The following is an 18932-nucleotide window of genomic DNA, read 5'->3' on the forward strand; positions in this document are numbered from 1 at the left end:
TTGTCATTATAAAGGAATAACTTTGTAGCTGATAACTTTACAATGTTGAGTATCAAGAGCAATACCTGAAGTGTCAGGCAAAGAGCCATTATCAGCTTTACTTGCAGCTTCCCCAAGTGCCTGACTCCTTGCTTTTTAGCATTCAGAAATAACAAACAGGTAGTCTGAGCTAATTACTTGCCCGGATATCCAGAGATCAGCCTACTCTTTGTGAAACAGTTTATCAGGGTTGTCACATTCATGGACAACATTTAGTGTTAAGTTTCTGGTTCAGAAATAGCAGAGAGATGCCCGGCAACTGCCTGTTGGTTTTGTAAATGGAAAAGGTTTATAAGTCAGTTGTGAAGATCTGTCCAGAAAAGATACGTAACTAACTGGTTTTGTTGGGCACTTTAACTCATTCAGCAGTAACAAAAGAAATTGTACAGTTGAATTCTGTCTCTTTTTAAGAAATTTTATTCTTTTAGCAATACGCTGAATCATGAAAAAGTAATCTCTGCTATTCTTCCTGCTGTGTAATTAATTTGTGATAAATAGAAGACTTTAGTCTCCAGGCTTATCAAACACCATCATTAAATACATGAACTGAAGAAAGCTTTGAAAGAAGAATTCCCCTCTTGCCCTAGGTTCACCTTTACATCAGGTCACAGAAGAAACTGCAGGGAGGTCTCATAATCCCTGTATTTACAGGTGTTTAAGTAGCAGCAAGTTTACTGCCTTTAGTATCTTTGCATCTGTCTCTCAAAAATGGAGAACCCTGTAAAACACAATCTAGAGGGCAACTCCCAGTACAGTAAATATAGCAAAGGGCTGAGCTGCTTCTGCAGCCACAAGAACAGCAGTGTTTTATTTGGGACATGTAAGTATTTGTCAGAGTCAAAATAGGAAGCCATTTCCTTAAGAGGCAAACTGCCCAGGTCACAGCTGGCCAAAGATTGCAGGTACAGGGTTACCCTGCCAAAAAGTTAGTTGGATTATAACAGTGAGGAACCTGATTGAGACCTTAACAAACCAAGTTCATCCAGGGGCAATGGGGCTCTCAGTTTCTGAGTTCACACAATCTTAACATCTTAATGAGCTGAGCATGACTGCATGTTGTCAGCAAATCAAAGTAAAAGAAAATAATTCTTGGAAGCAAACATGCCTCTGTTACTTTGAATTTGCAAAGCTATTGACACAACTAAGAGAAACACCTTCCCTCCATATTGAGATGACATTACATTGTCTTGGCTACCTAGCTTTCAGTGTTTAATGTTCTAGATATCCTTTCTGGTTTATATTGTCCCAAAGTGGCAAGGACTTCAGAATTTAAGTGATTTAGTTCATGTTAGAGATGAAATTTTTGGAAAGAAGTGTCTTTCTTTCAAACATATTTTGTGGCTTGTACATGACATTTCTTTCCTTTAAAAAAGCTTGTTTCTGATAATTGATATTTATTTGTGGAGGGCTAACTTCTGCTTTAGCCAGAGAGTTTATAACATACTAATGTTTCCATTTTTAATTTTTCCATTTCTTTAACAATGAAATGGTTTCTTGGTGGCTAAAGATATTGTACTGGTAGGCTTAAATGGATTTGCCACCAAAGTTCAGCTGGAAATGGACTCCATCTTGATATTTTGTCATAAGACTTCACTTTTGATTTGGGTGTATAACCTCTGGAGAGGTCAATTTTGTCTGCCCTATCCCTTTAGTTTTGTCTTTTGCTCTGAGGGTGCCACTTAGTTCCGGCTGTGACAATGGCTGGTCTGATGTGGACACCTGCCCACCAGGCAGTAGGCTGAGATAACTAATTCATTTCACACCAGCCACCAAGCAGCTGTTACATTACAATGTCTTTCAGTCATTACTGGCAAAGGCAGGATTTGAACCACTAGACTAAAAGTATTCTTGTATTCCAGAAACCAGTGAAGGCCAGCAGCTGTGCAAACTTCTCACATGCACATCTCCCAGTGCATCTACCTCCTTGCCTGTGAAGTTTGTGGGTTTCCTACCATGAGGCTTCTCCAATACACATCATAGATTAGTTAACCAGATTTCTTACAAGTAACAGATTATTTGAAAGTCTGACTTCATCTAAAAATCAGATGTGTTTAGGACATGTCATGGTGGGCATGTTCCTGGAGAAAACTCTCTGTTCCTGCTGTCTGCAGGAATTACTACAACCTTGCGTGCCTGAAGTCCAAATCTCATTCTCTTGGTGGTTCACCTTGTTATTGAATATATTGGAAAGCTACCTGGGTCTTCACTTCAGTCCTCACTGGTGGCTCCTTTGCTATTTCAGATCTGTGCTACACTGGAGCAGATAGTGCTTGTCACAGGAGTAGAGGTCGTGTCCCACTCTACATGATTTCTCTTACACTGTGAATTCCTTTTCGTTTGTTTGTGGTCCCAATGATTTGAATCTGAAGATAGGAAGGTATGAGGTAGGACTAAGTATGAGAAGATGGGAAGGTAACAGTGAAGCATCTGCATTTACCTGTATAAATATTTTATTGAAGTATCACTTCATATGAAGTAGTTTTCTGACACTTTTCTCAGGGCAGAAAATGGTCTGAATTATGACCATTATAGCTTGAAACAGCCATGTGGTTGAGGAAATAATTTTGAAAACTGCTCTTGCTGTTCTGTCTACTTCAAAAGAGTATTTGGGGCAGTGTTGAGCAGTCCCCATCACAGAACTGTCACACTCAGTTGGTGTGATTGACCAGGTCCTGATGAGGAAAATTATCCTGGAGCCGTAGTGACCCCCTAACCCTTCGAAGGGGTCGGGAGAGGGTGCAGTGGTTGGAGAGTGAGAGACCTGCTCTGTGACCGCCTGCAGCACATCAGTCTCTGTAGCTGAGTCAAAGTGCTCACTTCTTTTTTTTTATTTTCCCTTTCGAATGGCAAAAGCAATTTCACCTGTTTTCTTGTAGCTCTGTTATGTGTGGGGAACTGTTGTCATGATTCTTGGTATCTGAATTCCTTAAAAGCTGTTCCATGTAGCAGGCAGCTAATGTTAGTTGAGCATTGGCTGAGGTGAGATGAGCCAGGTTTTCTCTGCCTTGCTTCCACAGGTACAGCGCCCTTCAATGAAAGAGTTAAAGGAGCAATGTAATGGTTAAACATCTGTTTGCTTGTTTTTTGAAGAACATGGATGTTCCTTTCCACATTACTGACACTTGAGATTATTAAAATTGAAAGAGTCATCAATGGCCCATTTTTTTTTGTGCTAATGTGATGTCTTATTGCTCAATATATCTTTATTTAGACAAGGAAAATAAACTAGTTAGTTTGTTTCATTTTATAGTTTTAATTCAGCTTCACCTTTAAGTTACAGTCCAATCAGCTCTGCCTATTCTCCGAGGCATGTTTATTTTTTTGTGGGAAAAGATAGAGCTTCTGAAGAAGCCTGAAAAAAGACAGACCTTTTTTTTAGAACTCTGTTTTCACAAAGCCTTGGTTTTTGCAGAACCTTCGTTATAAACGAAATTGACCCAACAGTGGCCCTTTAAGAGACATGTTGGCAGTTAATCTGTTCTGGTTTACAGCATGTACATTGCTTTAAGAATGACTGGAATTCTAGGGGGAGGGAGAAGGGAAGCTTTGACCTCCATGTGCACATGTGCTGCTGCCAGCATCCCCTTGCTCGTCTCTGTGATTAAATGGATAAATCAAAGAACACCAGCTTCTTTTCTGTTCTCTCCACATTGAGGCTCTCTTTTTATTTATTAGTAGCTAGCATGGCTGAAATACTTCCAAGTGCAAGAGGGAAGGTTTCTACCAGTTATTTTGGTATGGGAGGTGGTAGTCAGTCCAGTTGTTGCAGTTCTTAATTATACTGCTTTCCTTTTCACCAGATCTGAGTGCATCAATAAGTTTGCCTCTGTCTTTGGGACCATGCCTCTCAAAGTGGTGGAGCATCGTGCTGACCCTGTCCTGTACAAAGATGACTTTCCTGAGAAACTGAAGAGCTTTCCCAATATCGGCAGCTTGTAAAGACTGAGACAAACCTCAGTGAGGAAAACAACAGCTGAAAAGGTGCTATGAGGAATATAAGGCCCTGAAGACAAAACTTGTAGAGAGTGGGTTGCATCTGAGGGAGATGGGAATTAATGTTGTCTTCCTTTTACCTTGCACAAAGTTGTAATTGAAATCTGAACAACTGCTTCTCTGCAGAGAATTGAATCTATTTGCAGGTTCCCTAAAAAATGTCAAACACACCCTTTGTCCAAAGGAGGCTATGCACCTGGAAGAATAAAACTGAATCTTGCTCTCTGTGGTCTGACTGGCATGACTGACCTCTTCTGTGAGATGTACTGCAGGCTCTCTGGTTAGTGAGCATCCATCCATTCAAAGCAACTGTCTGCAGTGTGGAGCTGTTCTCTTTTGGGAGGAGTTTATTTCCTGTGTGGCTGGTGGGCCTCTGGCTTTTGAGCTTTAACTGTTGTCTTAAGTAACTGTGTGACAAATAATTTCTTCTGTAATATGAGGCAAATGTTTATTTTTTTACAACATGACAAACATCTCTGTTCTCGCCTAGTTTAAACAGCAAAGTGTTTTGTTGTACGTAAATTATTTTGATAGAGATGGAGACACAGCAGTCGGGAGGATACTCTCCTTCAAAACAGAGACCTGCAGGACAGAACTGCAATTGCTGCACTTCCTGTGTAAATCTCAGGTTTTCTACTGCACTCATGCAAAAGACTCTGACTCTATATAAGAACTAGTTGTATTATACAGAAAATGATTTGTCTTTAGTGTTCTTATATTTTTTGTTTTCATTATCAAACCAGCAATCATGTTACAGTTTTACATTGTAGCCATCCATAGAGATGAAGTATGAAATAAATTTTTCATGTCTGAATCCTCTTCAGCAAGCAGTGTACTAATTTGTAAAACACCTATATTTGCAGAAATTCACAGTTCCAGCTTCAATGTACAGGCACACGTGTATGTGTCAGACACTGTTAACACACACTTAGAAACTCCTGTAAGTTACCATTGTTGGAAAAATTATTGTCTCTTTGCTTGTAATTTAAGGAACCCATTGCCACAAGCTGAAACATACAGCTTAGGAAGTCTTTTGGAGAAGACTTCACATTTCTTAGGAGCATTTGAATTGTTTCTCCGTACTGAAATGAACCTGAATGAGAAAACTAAATGAACAAAATTAGAAATAAAGTTGCCTGGACTGTTACTCTTGCCCTTCAGTATTAACGAGGGTCCTAAGTTGGGCTGAGAAAGCAGTCTCTTTTCTAGCTCCACTGATGAAATGTTTATTACTAGATAAGCGTGATTTCACTGACTTTTGAAACCTCTGTTGCTGCTGGTTACAGACACATCCTGTTTGGTGGGCTGTTTTTCTGTTACAGTGCAAGCAACCTTATTCCTCAGATTTGCCAAACCCCAAACAATAGGACAAGTGTTAGACATCATGGTTCTCCCCCTCTCCTAAGCTGGATACGCAGCAATGACAGAAACCAAATGAAAGTCAGGCTAGAAACAGGAAACATCTGCTCCTATTTGTCTCACCCCCACTAAGACTTATCTTACTGCCCAATGCAGTGGATGTGCTGTGAATGAGAATCATATTGGAACAATAGCTTTGAGGGGATGCTTCACTTCATAACCTCCCTGGGATGTGCCTGTAAACTGTATCATCTGACTCTCTGGGAGTGTTTAATTACTAGTAAATGGTTTTTGCTGCCCTCTTTGTTTCATTCCTGAGTTGCTATGGGAGCTAAAAGGATAGCTGTTGTAGTGACAACTGCTGTCTGCACAGTGGCTATTACAAGAGAGGGGAAGGTTTATTATTATTTCTGCTTTGCAGTCTTTCAGGTTTATGAACATGAACCTTCTTATTGAATCTTCCTGTTGATTTATGTGCTGGTGCTTGAGCATCAGGAGATAGCAGCATATTTTCCTTGGGAAGTTTGCTTTCAAAGGGTAGCTGTGACAGTGCAGTAGTCACTTCAGTTTTAGCTGTCCTTTTGGAGCTGATCTCAGCTTGGCAGGCCCTAGCAGTGTAACTGAGTTATAACATCTTCCTTACAGAGTTGTGAAGCTGCTGTGATTTCTTGATTGTTTCTCAGTAAGCCAGTAAAAAGTTCATTTTGCACAGAGTCTTAAAAGACACTGAGGATTTGAAATAGTTGAATAATTGAATATTTTTAGATGTAGACAGCCAAACTAGTCCTGCTAAACTGAGCTATAATCTCCAGTCAGTAAAAACGTAACAGGTCCTTGTGTCTGCATGCAGGAGCATCTGAGTAGTTTCCCCTTGCACAAAATGTCCAGTGACCCCTAACAATCCTGTTTTATCCTTTGGCCTTTTACAGTTGCTTTTATAGGGCTAGCTCATTTATAACTCCATTTGTCTCTGGTGCCATGGAGAAAATTGGGCAATTGACCATAAAGAAAAATTGTAAAATTGCCTACTTACTTGCTCTCTGCATTTACGATTGTGATGTTCTTGATGCAAATTCTGTAAAGGTAGGGTGTAATTGTATGTCTGATTTGGAATGGCTTTTTTATCATTTTTTAAACTAAGATAATTTTTAACTTTTCATTGTATATGTGATACCCAAAAAAGCTTAATAATTGTGTATTAAAAACTAAATCATATGAGTGTTCATTGTATTTCACTTCTAGAGTGGCACAAGGAAACATGAATTAATTCAGAATGGAGAATTTCAGTGACAAGCTCTTTTACTACATAAATCTATGTCAAACTTGAATATCCACAATGCACTTTGGAAAGCTCTGTCAATATTTTATCTTTCCCATAACTGGAGTTTGGTGGTTGTCTTGAAAACAGAAGTTTGGTTTGTGTGAATTCATCCTAGTCACCTTTTGGGGAGAGTAGTTTTCTAATTTTCTGCCAAGATTTGACAATAGCATTTATCTTGGAGTAATATGCAAGAGATTTTTTTTTTTTTGGAAAAAAAACCCCAGCAGATGTTAAATAACTGTGCTTTTGAGGAGAGACCTTAGGCTGAGTCACTGAGATTGTGGAATCCAATGTGGTGGCAGCTTTTTGTTTCCAGAAGCGCTGCAGCACAGTCCCTGTGGATCACGTTGCAACAGGGCAGTGTGTGCATGGCACACCTTGCTGCTTGTGCACAGCAAGGGGGATGTGCTTCAGGGGCTGCTCTGCCAGCTGTGGGGAGTCCTAAGGATGCTTTTTCAGCATCACCAACTCTTTTTTCTTCCTCACAGCTCCCCCATCTTATTACAAGATGTGAAATTTCAGGCCCTAATGTTCCAAATGACTCTGTCCTTCTATCTCTAGCTCCTGCTCTGGAACCTTCTGCCATCCATCATGCTTCCACTGGTGTGGTTCAAATATGCTTTACTCTAGAAACAAGTTTCTCTCTCTTAATTATCCATTCAAATGCCTTTTAAACTCAAGAACCTTGGAGATGGAGATGTCAGAATAACTGTGAGGTGGGATTTAAGTGATGCTGAGTACTTTGACTAATTTTGGTCTTAGTCTTTATTGGTGAGTGTTGAGCATTCTAGAAAGATGCTATACTGAGCCCATGAAAATGGATATAGATGGGAAATTTTAATGTTAAATACACCGCCAAGATTTGAATGCCCTCCATAACGAGTGTCTGATACCTTGGGTACTCCTCACAGGTAGAGCATCTTTTAATCAGAAAATATCTCAGAATGTTTAATGGGTACAGCATAAATCTGTCCAGCCCTCTTACATGGAGTCTGCTTTCACAACCGAAGCGTGATACACAGAAGAAAAACTAAAATCGATGGTGCTGATGAGAAAATGGGATCAAACAGAGTGAGTATGAATTTTTTCATTTTTTCTCTTTGAAGATTTGCATACCTAAATTTTACTATGAGTGCTGCAAAACATGTTCTTTTGTAAACTAAAATGTAAACTATGTGTAGTTCTTGTAGTCGCGGATTGTCTCGTGTACTTAAATCACACAAAAAAAATTCTGTAAACCTATGTTTGATTAAATCTATGCTAGAAAATGAGCAATTTTGCAATTCCAATTGGTCCAGTTGCTAACTTCAGTCTGATCCTGAAGAGCTGAAAAGAGCAGAGCAAATCCTGGCAAGTATTCCACCTATACTGCCTTTTCATTTCAATTTTTAGGCTGAAAATAATAATTTCTGTAAAAACCTGCCAGAAAATGCCAAACACAATACTCTGTAGCATCTGCAAGTTATCCCATGAGGAGGTAGTCACTTCAAACCTCTTGCTAACCTTGGCATGTGGCAGAGATAGCATTTGCTTAGCAGAAAATTCAGGTAGAACACTTTTGCTTTACTGTTGAGTCAGAGGTCCTTAAGTTGTATCTCATGCTGTTGAGAGTCCCTGTAGGATGTTTAAGTTCTTTTATGATGCCTGCCACTGCTGTATCTAAGTGCAAGAAATTGAACTTCATGGTTGTTCTGTGTGGGTACGATCAGCCTCTTACTGTAGCTGCAGATAAGGAAACAGAGAGACACGGTCGGATACCCTTTGGAGACGTGTGGGTAAAAACAGGATTGAACACCAGTATCCCAAGCCTGGGATTTAGCAGAACAGCTACACTTTTGTCTGAATTGTTGGTTTGGAATTTGGGGTTCCTCACTACAAAGGTAGAGGACTGTTAGCCTTGACTTTAAGAATCAGCAGGCTTCAGCGGGCCCTGGCTTGAAGCCATTTAGAGACATTCCTGGTGCACTCTGTGTAATTTCAGCCTGATGGAAATGGCTGTAATGCAGTCCCACCTCTGCTGATCTTCAGGATTCTCCTGTCTGCAGCTTCTTGTGGTTGCTTTGAAAGTGAGTTATGTTTCCCATTAAAGGATAACAGGGACAATTGAGGCAATTACGTGGACCGGCTTGGAGCTAGCAGCACGAAGGGAGTTTTCCGAGTGAAAACAGTGCTGCTCAAAGGTTCTTCCTGCAAGGTTGCCTGTTTGCTGTCTTCATTTGTCTGGAAAAGGATCCAGTAATTGTCCTTCAAATTTCCTTTAGTCATGCTAAATGCCTGTTTTAAATGCATAAGCAGGAAGTGCTCCTGCTCCAGACAAGCATGACAACTCTGTAGTGACCATGGACAGAGATCAGTGCAACTTGGTTATGATTTTATTAGGTGTATAAACTTGTGTCAGTGCTCAGTGCCAGACTCTGCAGGGGGGATGTTGTGACTAAGAAAATACCAGTTATTAAGTCACATCTATTAGATTTTTAACCTAAATTTCATTTGAGCGGGGCTGGACAAAGGTCAAAGCTGGACCATTTGACCAATGAAGCCAGGAAGAACTTGGGATATGCAGACCCACATGAGGTTTTCCATGTGTCATTACGAGGTGTGATTTCTGTTGCATCCTGTGCTCTTAAGGATGAAGCTTATCGTTTCTAGCTCCTCTCTTCCATTCTGTTCAGTGATGAGAACCTGTAAAAACTAAAAGCTTGGGACTGATTGAACAAAGTGCCACTTACGGATATGCAGCTGCGCAGTGTGATTATCTCATGCTCATCCAGGAGATAAGCCCATAATGCCTTGGAGAGATACCTGAGCTTTTCAAGCCACAGGCTGTGTTCCCTCCCATGTGTCCTTGTGCATATGTGCCATACATTCAAGAAAACCTCTGTTTCTCACCTGCTTGGCAGGCTGTTTGTTAAGTTACAGGTCCTTCTTTTGTGAAACTTCTCTTTGGAGGTGAGGGCCAGGTTTCAGCTGGGTGCTGGGCACAGTTAGTGGTGGGTGCCTTCAGCTGAGGACTGATGGGAACAATAACAGCTTTGCTGCACTTCATACAAACAGGGAAGGGAAAAGGTTTGAAGGAGAAAGGACCATAAAATGAGATCCAGGAATTCAGCAAGGCTACAGCAAAAGGAGCAGATTGCTAACTCAGAGCATCTGTCTTTGCCTTGTGAGTAAGTTATGAACTGCAAAGCAAGAGAAAGTGGAAGATCCTTTCACAAATAATAAACACTTGTTTGTCTCAGATTAAATGCAACACCTTTACATGTGGGCTCCAGCTGGCCATAAGTAGATGCACCTTGCGTGGCTGTTACCTTCCTTGCCAATGAGAAGATTATTGAACATCCATCGGCTTAAAGGTTAATAACCCACTTTTAAAAAGAGGAAGAAAAAAAGGCAAATCTGTTTAGTTTACAGGAATAAAAAATTGTTTTTCATTTAAACTGCCTGAACTTTGCCCTGCCTCAAAGTCATATTCTCCAGCAGAGAAGGAACATGTTAACCTAGGAGCTGTAGCCACATCTCCCAGAGAGAAATTTTTCCATATGTTTTAAATAACTCCTGTAACTCCACTAAGAAAGTGCAGCTTCAAGAAGAAAATGCACATTTCTAATCTAGGTTCTGCCACTATCTAGTTTAGAGAGAGATTTTTTTTTAGTTCTTTGGCATCATTTAGGCCAGGAGCAATTTCTGATGTAAACCCATACAAGCAGGATGTTACTGAAACTGGCTTTAGGCTCTCAACACTCTGAACTCTGCCAACATCTGGAGAATCTGGCTTTGAGCACTTGAGGAGGGAAGGAATTTTTCTCCTACAAGTGAGAGGAATGGATAAGCTTGCAACAGCACCTGCATTATCCATTTCTTTGTAAGATAGAAAACAGCCATGCACCATCTGAAGCAAGCTGATGATCCCTGAGAACTGATGGAAAGGCCAGAGGGGCTCTGTGGGTCTCAGTGGGTTACTGGCAGCTGCTGGGCACCTTCTCAGCTTTGTCTCAACAAGAAAAGCCCTTTCCAGTCCTCCCAGTACCTGGGTACAGGGACTTGAGCTCTTACTGGTGCCAGTGCTGGTGGGTCTGTGCAGTCCAGAGGGAACAGGTTTGCAGCTGAGTTTATTGATGGAGTGCAAGCAACAGAAAAGGCCCTCACAGAACCTGGATTTCCCTGGAGTGGAACAAGAGCTGTGCCCTGTGAAGTGGTGGGGCCCAGATGAACCCTTCCCTTTGTGTGGGGACAAGTGAAACCCAGAGGGCTCAGTCTGCCCCACAACCCCCTGAGCAGCTCCTGGCCGCAGGCAGGCACCTCTGGGAAACCCTGCAGAGCCACAGAGGAGGAGAGGGTGTGTGAGGCTTGGATGGCTCTGCTGAAGTGCAGCTGGGAGGGGAGGGAGTGTGATGGCCTGTGGGAATATGGGGAACACTGCCAGCTCCAGGTGTCATCTCGTAGGGCTTCAAGAGTCCTTGTGCTTGGTGCCCCGAGCATGACTGTGCTATGCAAAAGGGGTGGTGCCACAGCATGGGGAGCTGGAGTCCCCAGTTCTGTGGCCTCTTGTTGCCAAGTCACCTTCTCCCTGTGTCAGCTGTGATTACCGGCAGGAGCCCTGTGAGGTTCAACCTCTGCTGGGGGCAGCAGCTGCAGAGCAGAAGCAGAGGAGCCCGTCCTGCTCTCTGCCCTGTGGCCAGGGTGCCCCTTGTGCCGGCCGGCGCGGGCGCCGAGCGATGCCCAATGCGCTCCCGGGGCGGCCAGGCCGCGTTGGCCGGAGCTGGCAGGACCCTGGGCCCGGCTGCTGGCCCTGAGCCTTCTCTTTGTGCCGGGAGAGGCGGCAGCCCGTGAGCTGCCACCTGTTGTTAATCTACCCCCGGCTAATCCATTCTGCACTGCGTCAGCAGTTCAAAAGGGCACTGTTAGTATTTTTTGCCAGCTTCAATTAACGTGAGATTTTGGAGGCCCCTCTGATCGCATTTCATCTGTCATGAGTCAGGAACAAACCAGCCGGATTGCAGTTGAGGGGAGAGAAGAGAAGGAGTTTATTGCAAACCAAAACAACAACAGTGTTTGGGCCCCTTTGGCCAGGGTGGCTGGGAAGCAGGGACCTTCCCAGTGATGCCACTCCTTTCAAAACCTGGAAAAATAAAAATTGGTGACTGGAAATTCCAGCCCTTCACCTCAAAAAAAAAAAAAAAAAAAAAAAAAAAAAAAAAAAAAAAAAGCTGGAAGTGCAATAACTTACTTTGAAAATTTAAAAAGAATCAAGCTGAAAGACTGTTTGTTCTTTTTTAATATTCCACTGTAATGAACCGGTAATACATGGTTGCATAGGCAATAACATTTTTCATGGCACAAACCTCGTGTGGCAACATTTTAAATGATTTTTTATTCTTTTTTTTCCTGAACCTTTTTAAAACTTTTTTATTTTTTTTTCATATGTTCTACCCCAGGCCGTTAAGCTAAAGAGAAAAATAAAGGTAGCATTTATACAAGGTTACAATATTTTACAACAAAAACCCAATAATATTGATTGAGGTTTGTTTTCTTTCTTTCTCCCAGTCTCTTTCAAGCACTGCACACCTAAACTGATATATTATTATACATTGAAAACTGTCCTTCAAAATCAGTAGTATAAAAGTCCTAGCTCTACCTACCTACCTAGCTATGTGGGGGGAATGGAGAACCATGTTACCAGCGAAGAGTTAAGGGGGTGTAAGGCCGCTCCCTTGCCTCCTCCCAGCTCCCTTCGGGAAACTGCAAAGGGCTGAATGACTTTCCATCCGATTCTACCCTCTTCGCATTTGGGTTTAATTTCTCCCTCGGTCTGTTTGCTTTTTGCTGTGTCAGTCAGAGCAGCAAAATAAACATGAGGCTCTGCCTCTGCTTGATTATTTTTCAATCCTTTTGCAAGAAACTACCTTTTTGCCTTAGTTTGTTTGGAGAGTGTTTTACAATGTGCTGCCCGGCCTGAGTGTACTCTGGGAATCAGGGGAAGGCGCCTCCCCACCCCAAACCCCCTCCACTGCAGGAGGAAACCAGCAGGCAGCCCTGCTCGGCAGCACACCTGGCCAGGGTTGGTGATGTGTCCCCTCGGCTGATGGGGCAGGTGAAGCCATGTGTGCTGCAGCTCTGCGACCTCACATGTGACACATTGTCACTGTGTGTGGCCTTTCCGCAACACCCTGCCCGTGCTGATGGCTCAGGCCAGGCGTGGTCCAGCAAGGATGTGTCACCTGGCAGGGGTGTGCATTCCAGCAGGGATGGATGCTCAATCACACTCCGCCATGGGCTTTAGAGGAGAGGGAGGATGCTTCTTTTTATTTTGCTGTCTTGGTCTTCCTCCCTGTAGGATCTACCCAGGTAGGTGCTGGGGCAGTGGGACCTGAAATTGGGTAGCATATTCTGGAGGAGGCAGCCAGAACCTGGCTGGAGAGCCTGATGGGAGTGCAGGTGGGTGGCACTGCTGGCAGTAGGTGACGTGCCAGGGGGCTGACCTGGCGCCTCTTGTTGAGGCACAGCAGCCCTTAGAGTCTGGACCCCACAGGGCCCAGCAAGCCCAGGCCTGGTTCCCCACTGGTTTGCAATTGCTACCAAAGCACTAACTACTGCTTGTAGGCAAAAAGTGTCTCCAAGTACCTGGCAACGAGTGGTACCCAACCACTTTTGAGCCAGTGCCAGGAACCCGTGCTGCTCCTGCTATTTGCATCCTCTTGGTCTGAATGCTCTGGGACATCTCTGGGGTTCCCAGACATGGGCAACATAAGGCAGCCACCTTGTAGGATACCTGCTGCATAGCCAGGGTTAGGACTGCTTGGGATAAACATTTTGCTAGCTCCGTGAGGCTGGAGGGAGCATCTGGGTGAGCCCAGTTAGCTGGGCTGCACCCAAAGAGGATGCCACCATGGGCATGGCAGGTGTTGGGACGGCTGAAGCTTCTGAGACATTTTGGTGGTGGGTGGGGACAAAGCTTGCAGCTTTGAAGGCAAGTCCAAGCCAGAGAATTGTGATTCAATGTATAGACAGGAGTAAAATACTAAATAAGAAATAAATAGAGAAGAAAGTCATAAATAGAATTAAAAGGAATTAAAATAACAACAATAATAATAATTAAAAAAGGTATCATCATGGTAACGTGAGATTGCAAGAACAGCACTGACCCTGTGACCCTTAAGAAATGCAGTATCTGCAGGCTGGCTAGGTTAAGATACATATATATATATATATATCTGTAAAATATATATATATATATTTATACAGTTTTTCATGTTAATTTAACAGCTAGTTTTAAAAACCCTTTTAAATTAATTTTAAAAATGTGTGTAAGTACAGATGCATGTAGCTTAAAACTACCAGAACAACTGCTTTTGAGGATTTGAGAGGGACACCCCTTCCAGCATTACCCAGAAGTGTGGGTGCAAGGGACTGTGCCAGAATGGCAGCAGCACCTGGAGAGGTGAGGCAGAGCCCAGTGAACAGCGGGGCTACGTGCAGCTGGAGGTGGGAAGAAGAAGAGGGTCCAGGAAACTACATTCCCCTTGCCTCATGGTGTTTTCAGGCAGGCTGAGGGCTGGGCTCACACAGTGGAGTTTAAATTAGACTGAGTCAAACATGTGCTCTCCACATGAATTTTAAGGTGAGAGAAAGTGGGGGCCAAGCGTCTCTAAATGCCAAGTCTGCTGCCAGGAGACTCTTCTCTGTCTCTAACAAGACAAGGATACAGCACTTAATCCTCTGGGCTGTTAAACAGCTCAGATGAAATACTGGCCCTGTGGAAGTCTGTGAGGAAAAGCCACCCTTTAACTTCAGTCGGGAATGCAGATAAGCTCTTGAATAGATACAGCCCTCCACTGGAGCTGCCTTCAGAACTTGCAGGCTAAGCGAAACCTGTCCCCACATGCCTGACCACCCCATTGCCTTCTCCTTAGCTCTGCTTGTTGCTAATTTGCCTTGTCAGCAGTAGCACTGGACTGTTCAGGCAGCAGCCCCCTCACTGATTGCCTGCTGACAGTGAGAAGCATCAAGATCCCCAGTGTACCTGGAAAAAGGCTCTCAATGCTGTGCTCAGCTGCCTGCACAAATCTGATGGACAAATTGCCTCCTGCCACCAGTCTCTGGGTGGCTGGGAAGCTCAGTGGCTTCTGGGGTACCCAGTGAGGAGGTATACACCTCCAACTGGGCAGCATGATCCTGCCTGGTTCAGTGATCAGCATCACTTTCAGCATGTAAGCCTCCATGCCCGAGGCCTCAGCAGAACGTTTAGGCTGGGATGTAAATCCTGGCTGCATGTGATGGGAGAGGCCCTGGTTATGCACACAGTAGAGTGAAATGCGTGCTGTAGCACAGCAGGGAAGGCATCTCTTTGGCATTTCTGAGGAGAGAAAAGACACAGTACTGCTGGTGTTTTCTTAATCCAGTAAATGTATTACTTTTGACCTAGCGGTAGTGTATCATTAAGGTAGTGTATTGACAGTCTAGGCACTATGGAAATACTTGTACAGCTCATTAACCTGAAGCCTGACATTTGGTCATAGCTTATTTGTAACTTTTTCCAAGACCACCAGATATTCCTGGACCTTAAACTACAAGATCCCCTAACAGTGAGCATGAGGAAAGGAGGCAGGGTGACAAACCAGTTTTTATGGGAGTAGTATCCTATAATTCCCTCGTGAATCTTGGAGATGGCTACCCCAGCTCAAGCCCAGCTTGCAGAGCCACACTGTGTGGGTCGTAGTGCTCAGCTGACTTTCAGCTTCTCCTTGGCCATATTTCAGTGGGATAAAAGGATGTTCCAAAATTATTCCTTGCACTATAATCATTGGAAAACGTGTAAAATGTTTAGCCTTGCAAAGGAGATCTTAACAGCTCTGTGCAGGTAAGAGCACTGGGAGGGAATAACAGAGAGCCATGTTGGTTTACACAAACCAGAGACGTTCTGGTCTCTTCTCCTTCCTCTGCAAAGTGAAGAGGATCTGAGGTGGCTGGAGATGGGGCAACATCACCTTGTCCCCCCTTGAACCCCTTCCCAGCCTGTTCCCTTTGCTGTCCCTGGTGTAGAGATGCCCACAGCCATTGTGTGCAACAGGGCACTGGGGTGGAGGACTGAGGGAGGGCCTGTCATTGCACATGTCTGACCCCAGGATGAGGTGTATGGGGAATTTGGTGACCTTGTGCCACTGTGCTAGTGGCACAAGTGGCTGTGTGCTAGTGCTTGAGCTCTTTCTCAGAGCAGTCTTTTTGGGGACTTAGGGATTTACACAAAAATTGCTCCCTGCCAGAGCTGCTGTCTCTAAATTGACATTGTTAATTCCCGACCTAGTGAATGACAGAGGAAATCTTTTCCTGTACCACCATGCTTGTGAGCCTCAACACAGACCATGACTGGGGAAAGCAAAGGCCAGGCACTCCCTGGGCATTGAGCCATGCTGGGAAGCTTTTGTTTGCTGGGGTCTATTTCCATCTGGGTCACCAGCGGGCTGGCAAAGACTCTCAGCATGAAAACACCATGCCATGGTGGGTAGAGAGGCATCCTCTTCACAGACCTCTACAACTCTGTGTTTCATCTCAGAGTACAAGATGGAGAGGGAGCAGGGTAGAAGGAGGTGGGCTAATGTTGCCCCTTTTCTAGCTTTGGTTATCTTCCCAGCTCTGTCCCCCACTCAGCTGAGGGAAGTCATAGCTCCTGCTAAAATGATACTGGCAGTGTGAGAGAGTCTCTTTGCTGGTGCCAGAGTCCCCACCTAGTCCCCTGCCCAGGGCAGAATATGTGTGTGTGAGTGGGTGTGTGGGTGGGTAGTGGGATGGGAGAAGCTGCTGAAAGGCCAGTGGGATCTTGCTCTCTGGAAAGGCAGATCTGGTGTCAGAAAAAGCAGGAAAAAAAAATGCCCAGGTTATTGGGGAGGTGGCAGTGAGAAGGGATGCATCCCATCCCAGATCTTGTTGGAAGAGGTGCTGCTCCACAGCCTCCCTCTCCCTGCCTGATCCCAGGAAGCCAGGAGACGCCACGTTCATGCTGGAAACACTCCACTTACATTAACATATGTAGTTTCTATGCCTAGGGTAGCTAAAAGTGCTGCATTCAGATCCCCGAGGAGGCAACTGCTGTCTGGAGTCCAAGCGGATGGATTTGTTGGGCTGTCCCCACGTGCTCTCTCCGTGCCTGGCGGGCACTGGGCTGCAGCCCTGTCATGTGGCCCAGGAGATGGCGGCGCTGTGCTCCTTTGCTTTCATCCTCAGGGCAGCGATGCTGGAGGTCTTGCGGTCCGGCTCGCTGTTCAGCTCGTAGCCGTTGAGGCCGGGGCTCATGCCGGCCGTGCCGAAGAGGCCGCCCATGTGAGTCTGTCCCACGTGGCCGCCGGGCCCAGACACCCCAAGGAACTCGGAGACGCCGCCGGCCGTGTGCGGGTGGGCATGGGGGGACATGCACGAGGGCACCGTCTCGCAGGGGACCACGCAGGCAGGCACAGGGGAGGCGGCTCCGTTGTTGCCAATCCAGGAGGGGTTCTGGATCTGGAGGTGGGGAAAGAAGCGTCAGGGCTGCCCTGTGCAGGATACCTTGGGCAGCTGGCCCGGGGGAAGGGAGTGTGCCCGCCAGGGCAGCCTAGTGGAGGGGCAGCCAGTGAGAGGGGCATGCAGTCTGCTGGCCCTGCCTGCTGCGGCACCCTCAGCCCTGCTGCAGACAGCAAATCCACTCCAAAACCTGGATGCCAGCCTGGGAGTGCAGCAGGATTACTCACTGGGAACAGGACTGTGCTCCTTCTCTGCCACAGCATCTATTTATTCCTCTCCCAGACATTTCTCTTACTTTTTTTGTACCATGAGCACTTTTCTCAGCACAGGAAACTTTGTGTCATCCATGGTGTTTCTGTGGTCCTACTCATTACAGAGGGATCAGGCAGAAAGTGGTACTGGGAGGCTGCTCATCCACCTTCCTTCTCCAGCTCAGGGCAGCTTTGCCTGGGTAAGGCTATTTTGTACCACACAGACATGCCTGTAGGAGCTGAGCTGCCCACAGCCCCCAGCTCAGGCAGCTTCATTGCCCCTCTCCCCCAGAAGTGCCCATCGAGGCAGCATCACCCACCCTGCTGCAGAGCAGAGCCTTGCAGGGCCATCTCAAGAGACCATCTGGGGTCCTGCAGTGTCACTCATAAAATGACATTGCAGAAGAGAGGAGGGCTCAGTATTTGGCAGTGGGAATAGGTGTGCTGCATCAGGGGGCACATGGGGTCCAGGATGAAAGCAGGGAGGAGGTGAGCAGCTGGCTGAGGCAAGAGAGCACAGGGCCTTTCATCCCATGTCCCTTTCCACTGCTCACCTTTGGGCTGTCTCTAATCTCTTACCTCCTGCAAATTGCTTTTCAAATTTTTGATCCCTTGTGCTGGGAGAGGAGGGCAGTATGGAGGGCTGTCTCTGATCTCTTACCTCCTGCAAATTGCTTTTCAAATTTTTGATCCCTTGTGCTGGGAGAGGAGGGCAGTATGGAGGGAGAGAGCAGTGTAAGTTACAAAGGCAAGAGAAGGACATGCTGAAAAGGCTGCTGAGAGTGTTCTCTTCTTGAAAAGCTGCTTTGGCATCTCAGCTGTTTCAAAAGGGCTTCTTGTTCAGCTTATGGAGATGCCAAGCAGGAGAGAGGTCAAACACTCCCAGCTTGTCTGTGGGGTAGCAGTGGTGCAGCACTGGCTGGGGAAGCAGCTGACAGGCAGGGTGTCAGGGAGGAAGGACTTCCAGCAGATCTGTGAGGACAGTCAGGTTGAAAGCATCATGCATACAGAATTGTGCCCTTGAGCAAATTCTGGGTGGTGGGAAGAGGAGTGAAGGATGGAAGGAGTGCTTTCTGGGGCACAGCCTAGCCCTGGAGCTAGCAAACCCCAGTCTGCCTGGCATCATCTGAAGTGTTGTGAAACTGGGGCTGGCTCAAAGTTTAGGAGGCTGTTCTGCTGACAGGTTTTCCAAGACAGGAAGCTAAGGAGGGGAGACAGCCCTGTGATTTGCTTCCAAGATCAGGGCAGGAACAGTTTCAATAGGACTCAGAAGCAGCCCCAGGTACCCCAGTAAGGCTGCTACCTCCCTTCCTTTGGAGCATAAATCTACAGCTCTCTTGGGAAGCATCCCCAGATGTCACCAAGTGTGCTGTGTGTACCACAGCCCATCACTGGGAGACGGCTGTAAGAATTTGCCAGGGGGAAAATGCTTTTATCCAACCACTATGTCCAAGGGGCATGGAAACCAGACATGGTAA

At 45.3% G+C, this 18932-nt stretch overlaps 2 protein-coding genes across 5 annotated transcripts in view; one reads left to right on the plus strand and one right to left on the minus strand.

Annotated features, from left to right (window-relative positions):
- The window catches only part of EXT2 (exostosin glycosyltransferase 2), a 71872-nt gene extending 67021 nt beyond the window's left edge, over positions 1-4851 (plus strand). For both annotated transcript variants that reach the window (XM_063398357.1, XM_063398356.1), the window contains one exon: positions 3840-4851. In XM_063398357.1, the coding sequence (XP_063254427.1) occupies positions 3840-3978 (139 nt within the window). In that variant the 3' untranslated portion in view covers positions 3979-4851. The remainder of the gene's footprint in view (positions 1-3839) is intronic.
- Positions 4852-11969: 7118 nt separating this feature from the next.
- Positions 11970-18932, minus strand: part of ALX4 (ALX homeobox 4) — a 44141-nt gene continuing 37178 nt past the window's right edge. For all 3 annotated transcript variants that reach the window (XM_063398358.1, XM_063398359.1, XM_063398361.1), the window contains exon 4: positions 11970-17203. In XM_063398358.1, coding sequence (XP_063254428.1) covers positions 16880-17203 — 324 coding nt within the window. In that variant the 3' untranslated portion in view covers positions 11970-16879. The remainder of the gene's footprint in view (positions 17204-18932) is intronic.

Source organism: Prinia subflava, chromosome 5 (assembly GCF_021018805.1).
Source record: "Prinia subflava isolate CZ2003 ecotype Zambia chromosome 5, Cam_Psub_1.2, whole genome shotgun sequence".
NCBI lineage: Eukaryota > Metazoa > Chordata > Aves > Passeriformes > Cisticolidae > Prinia > Prinia subflava.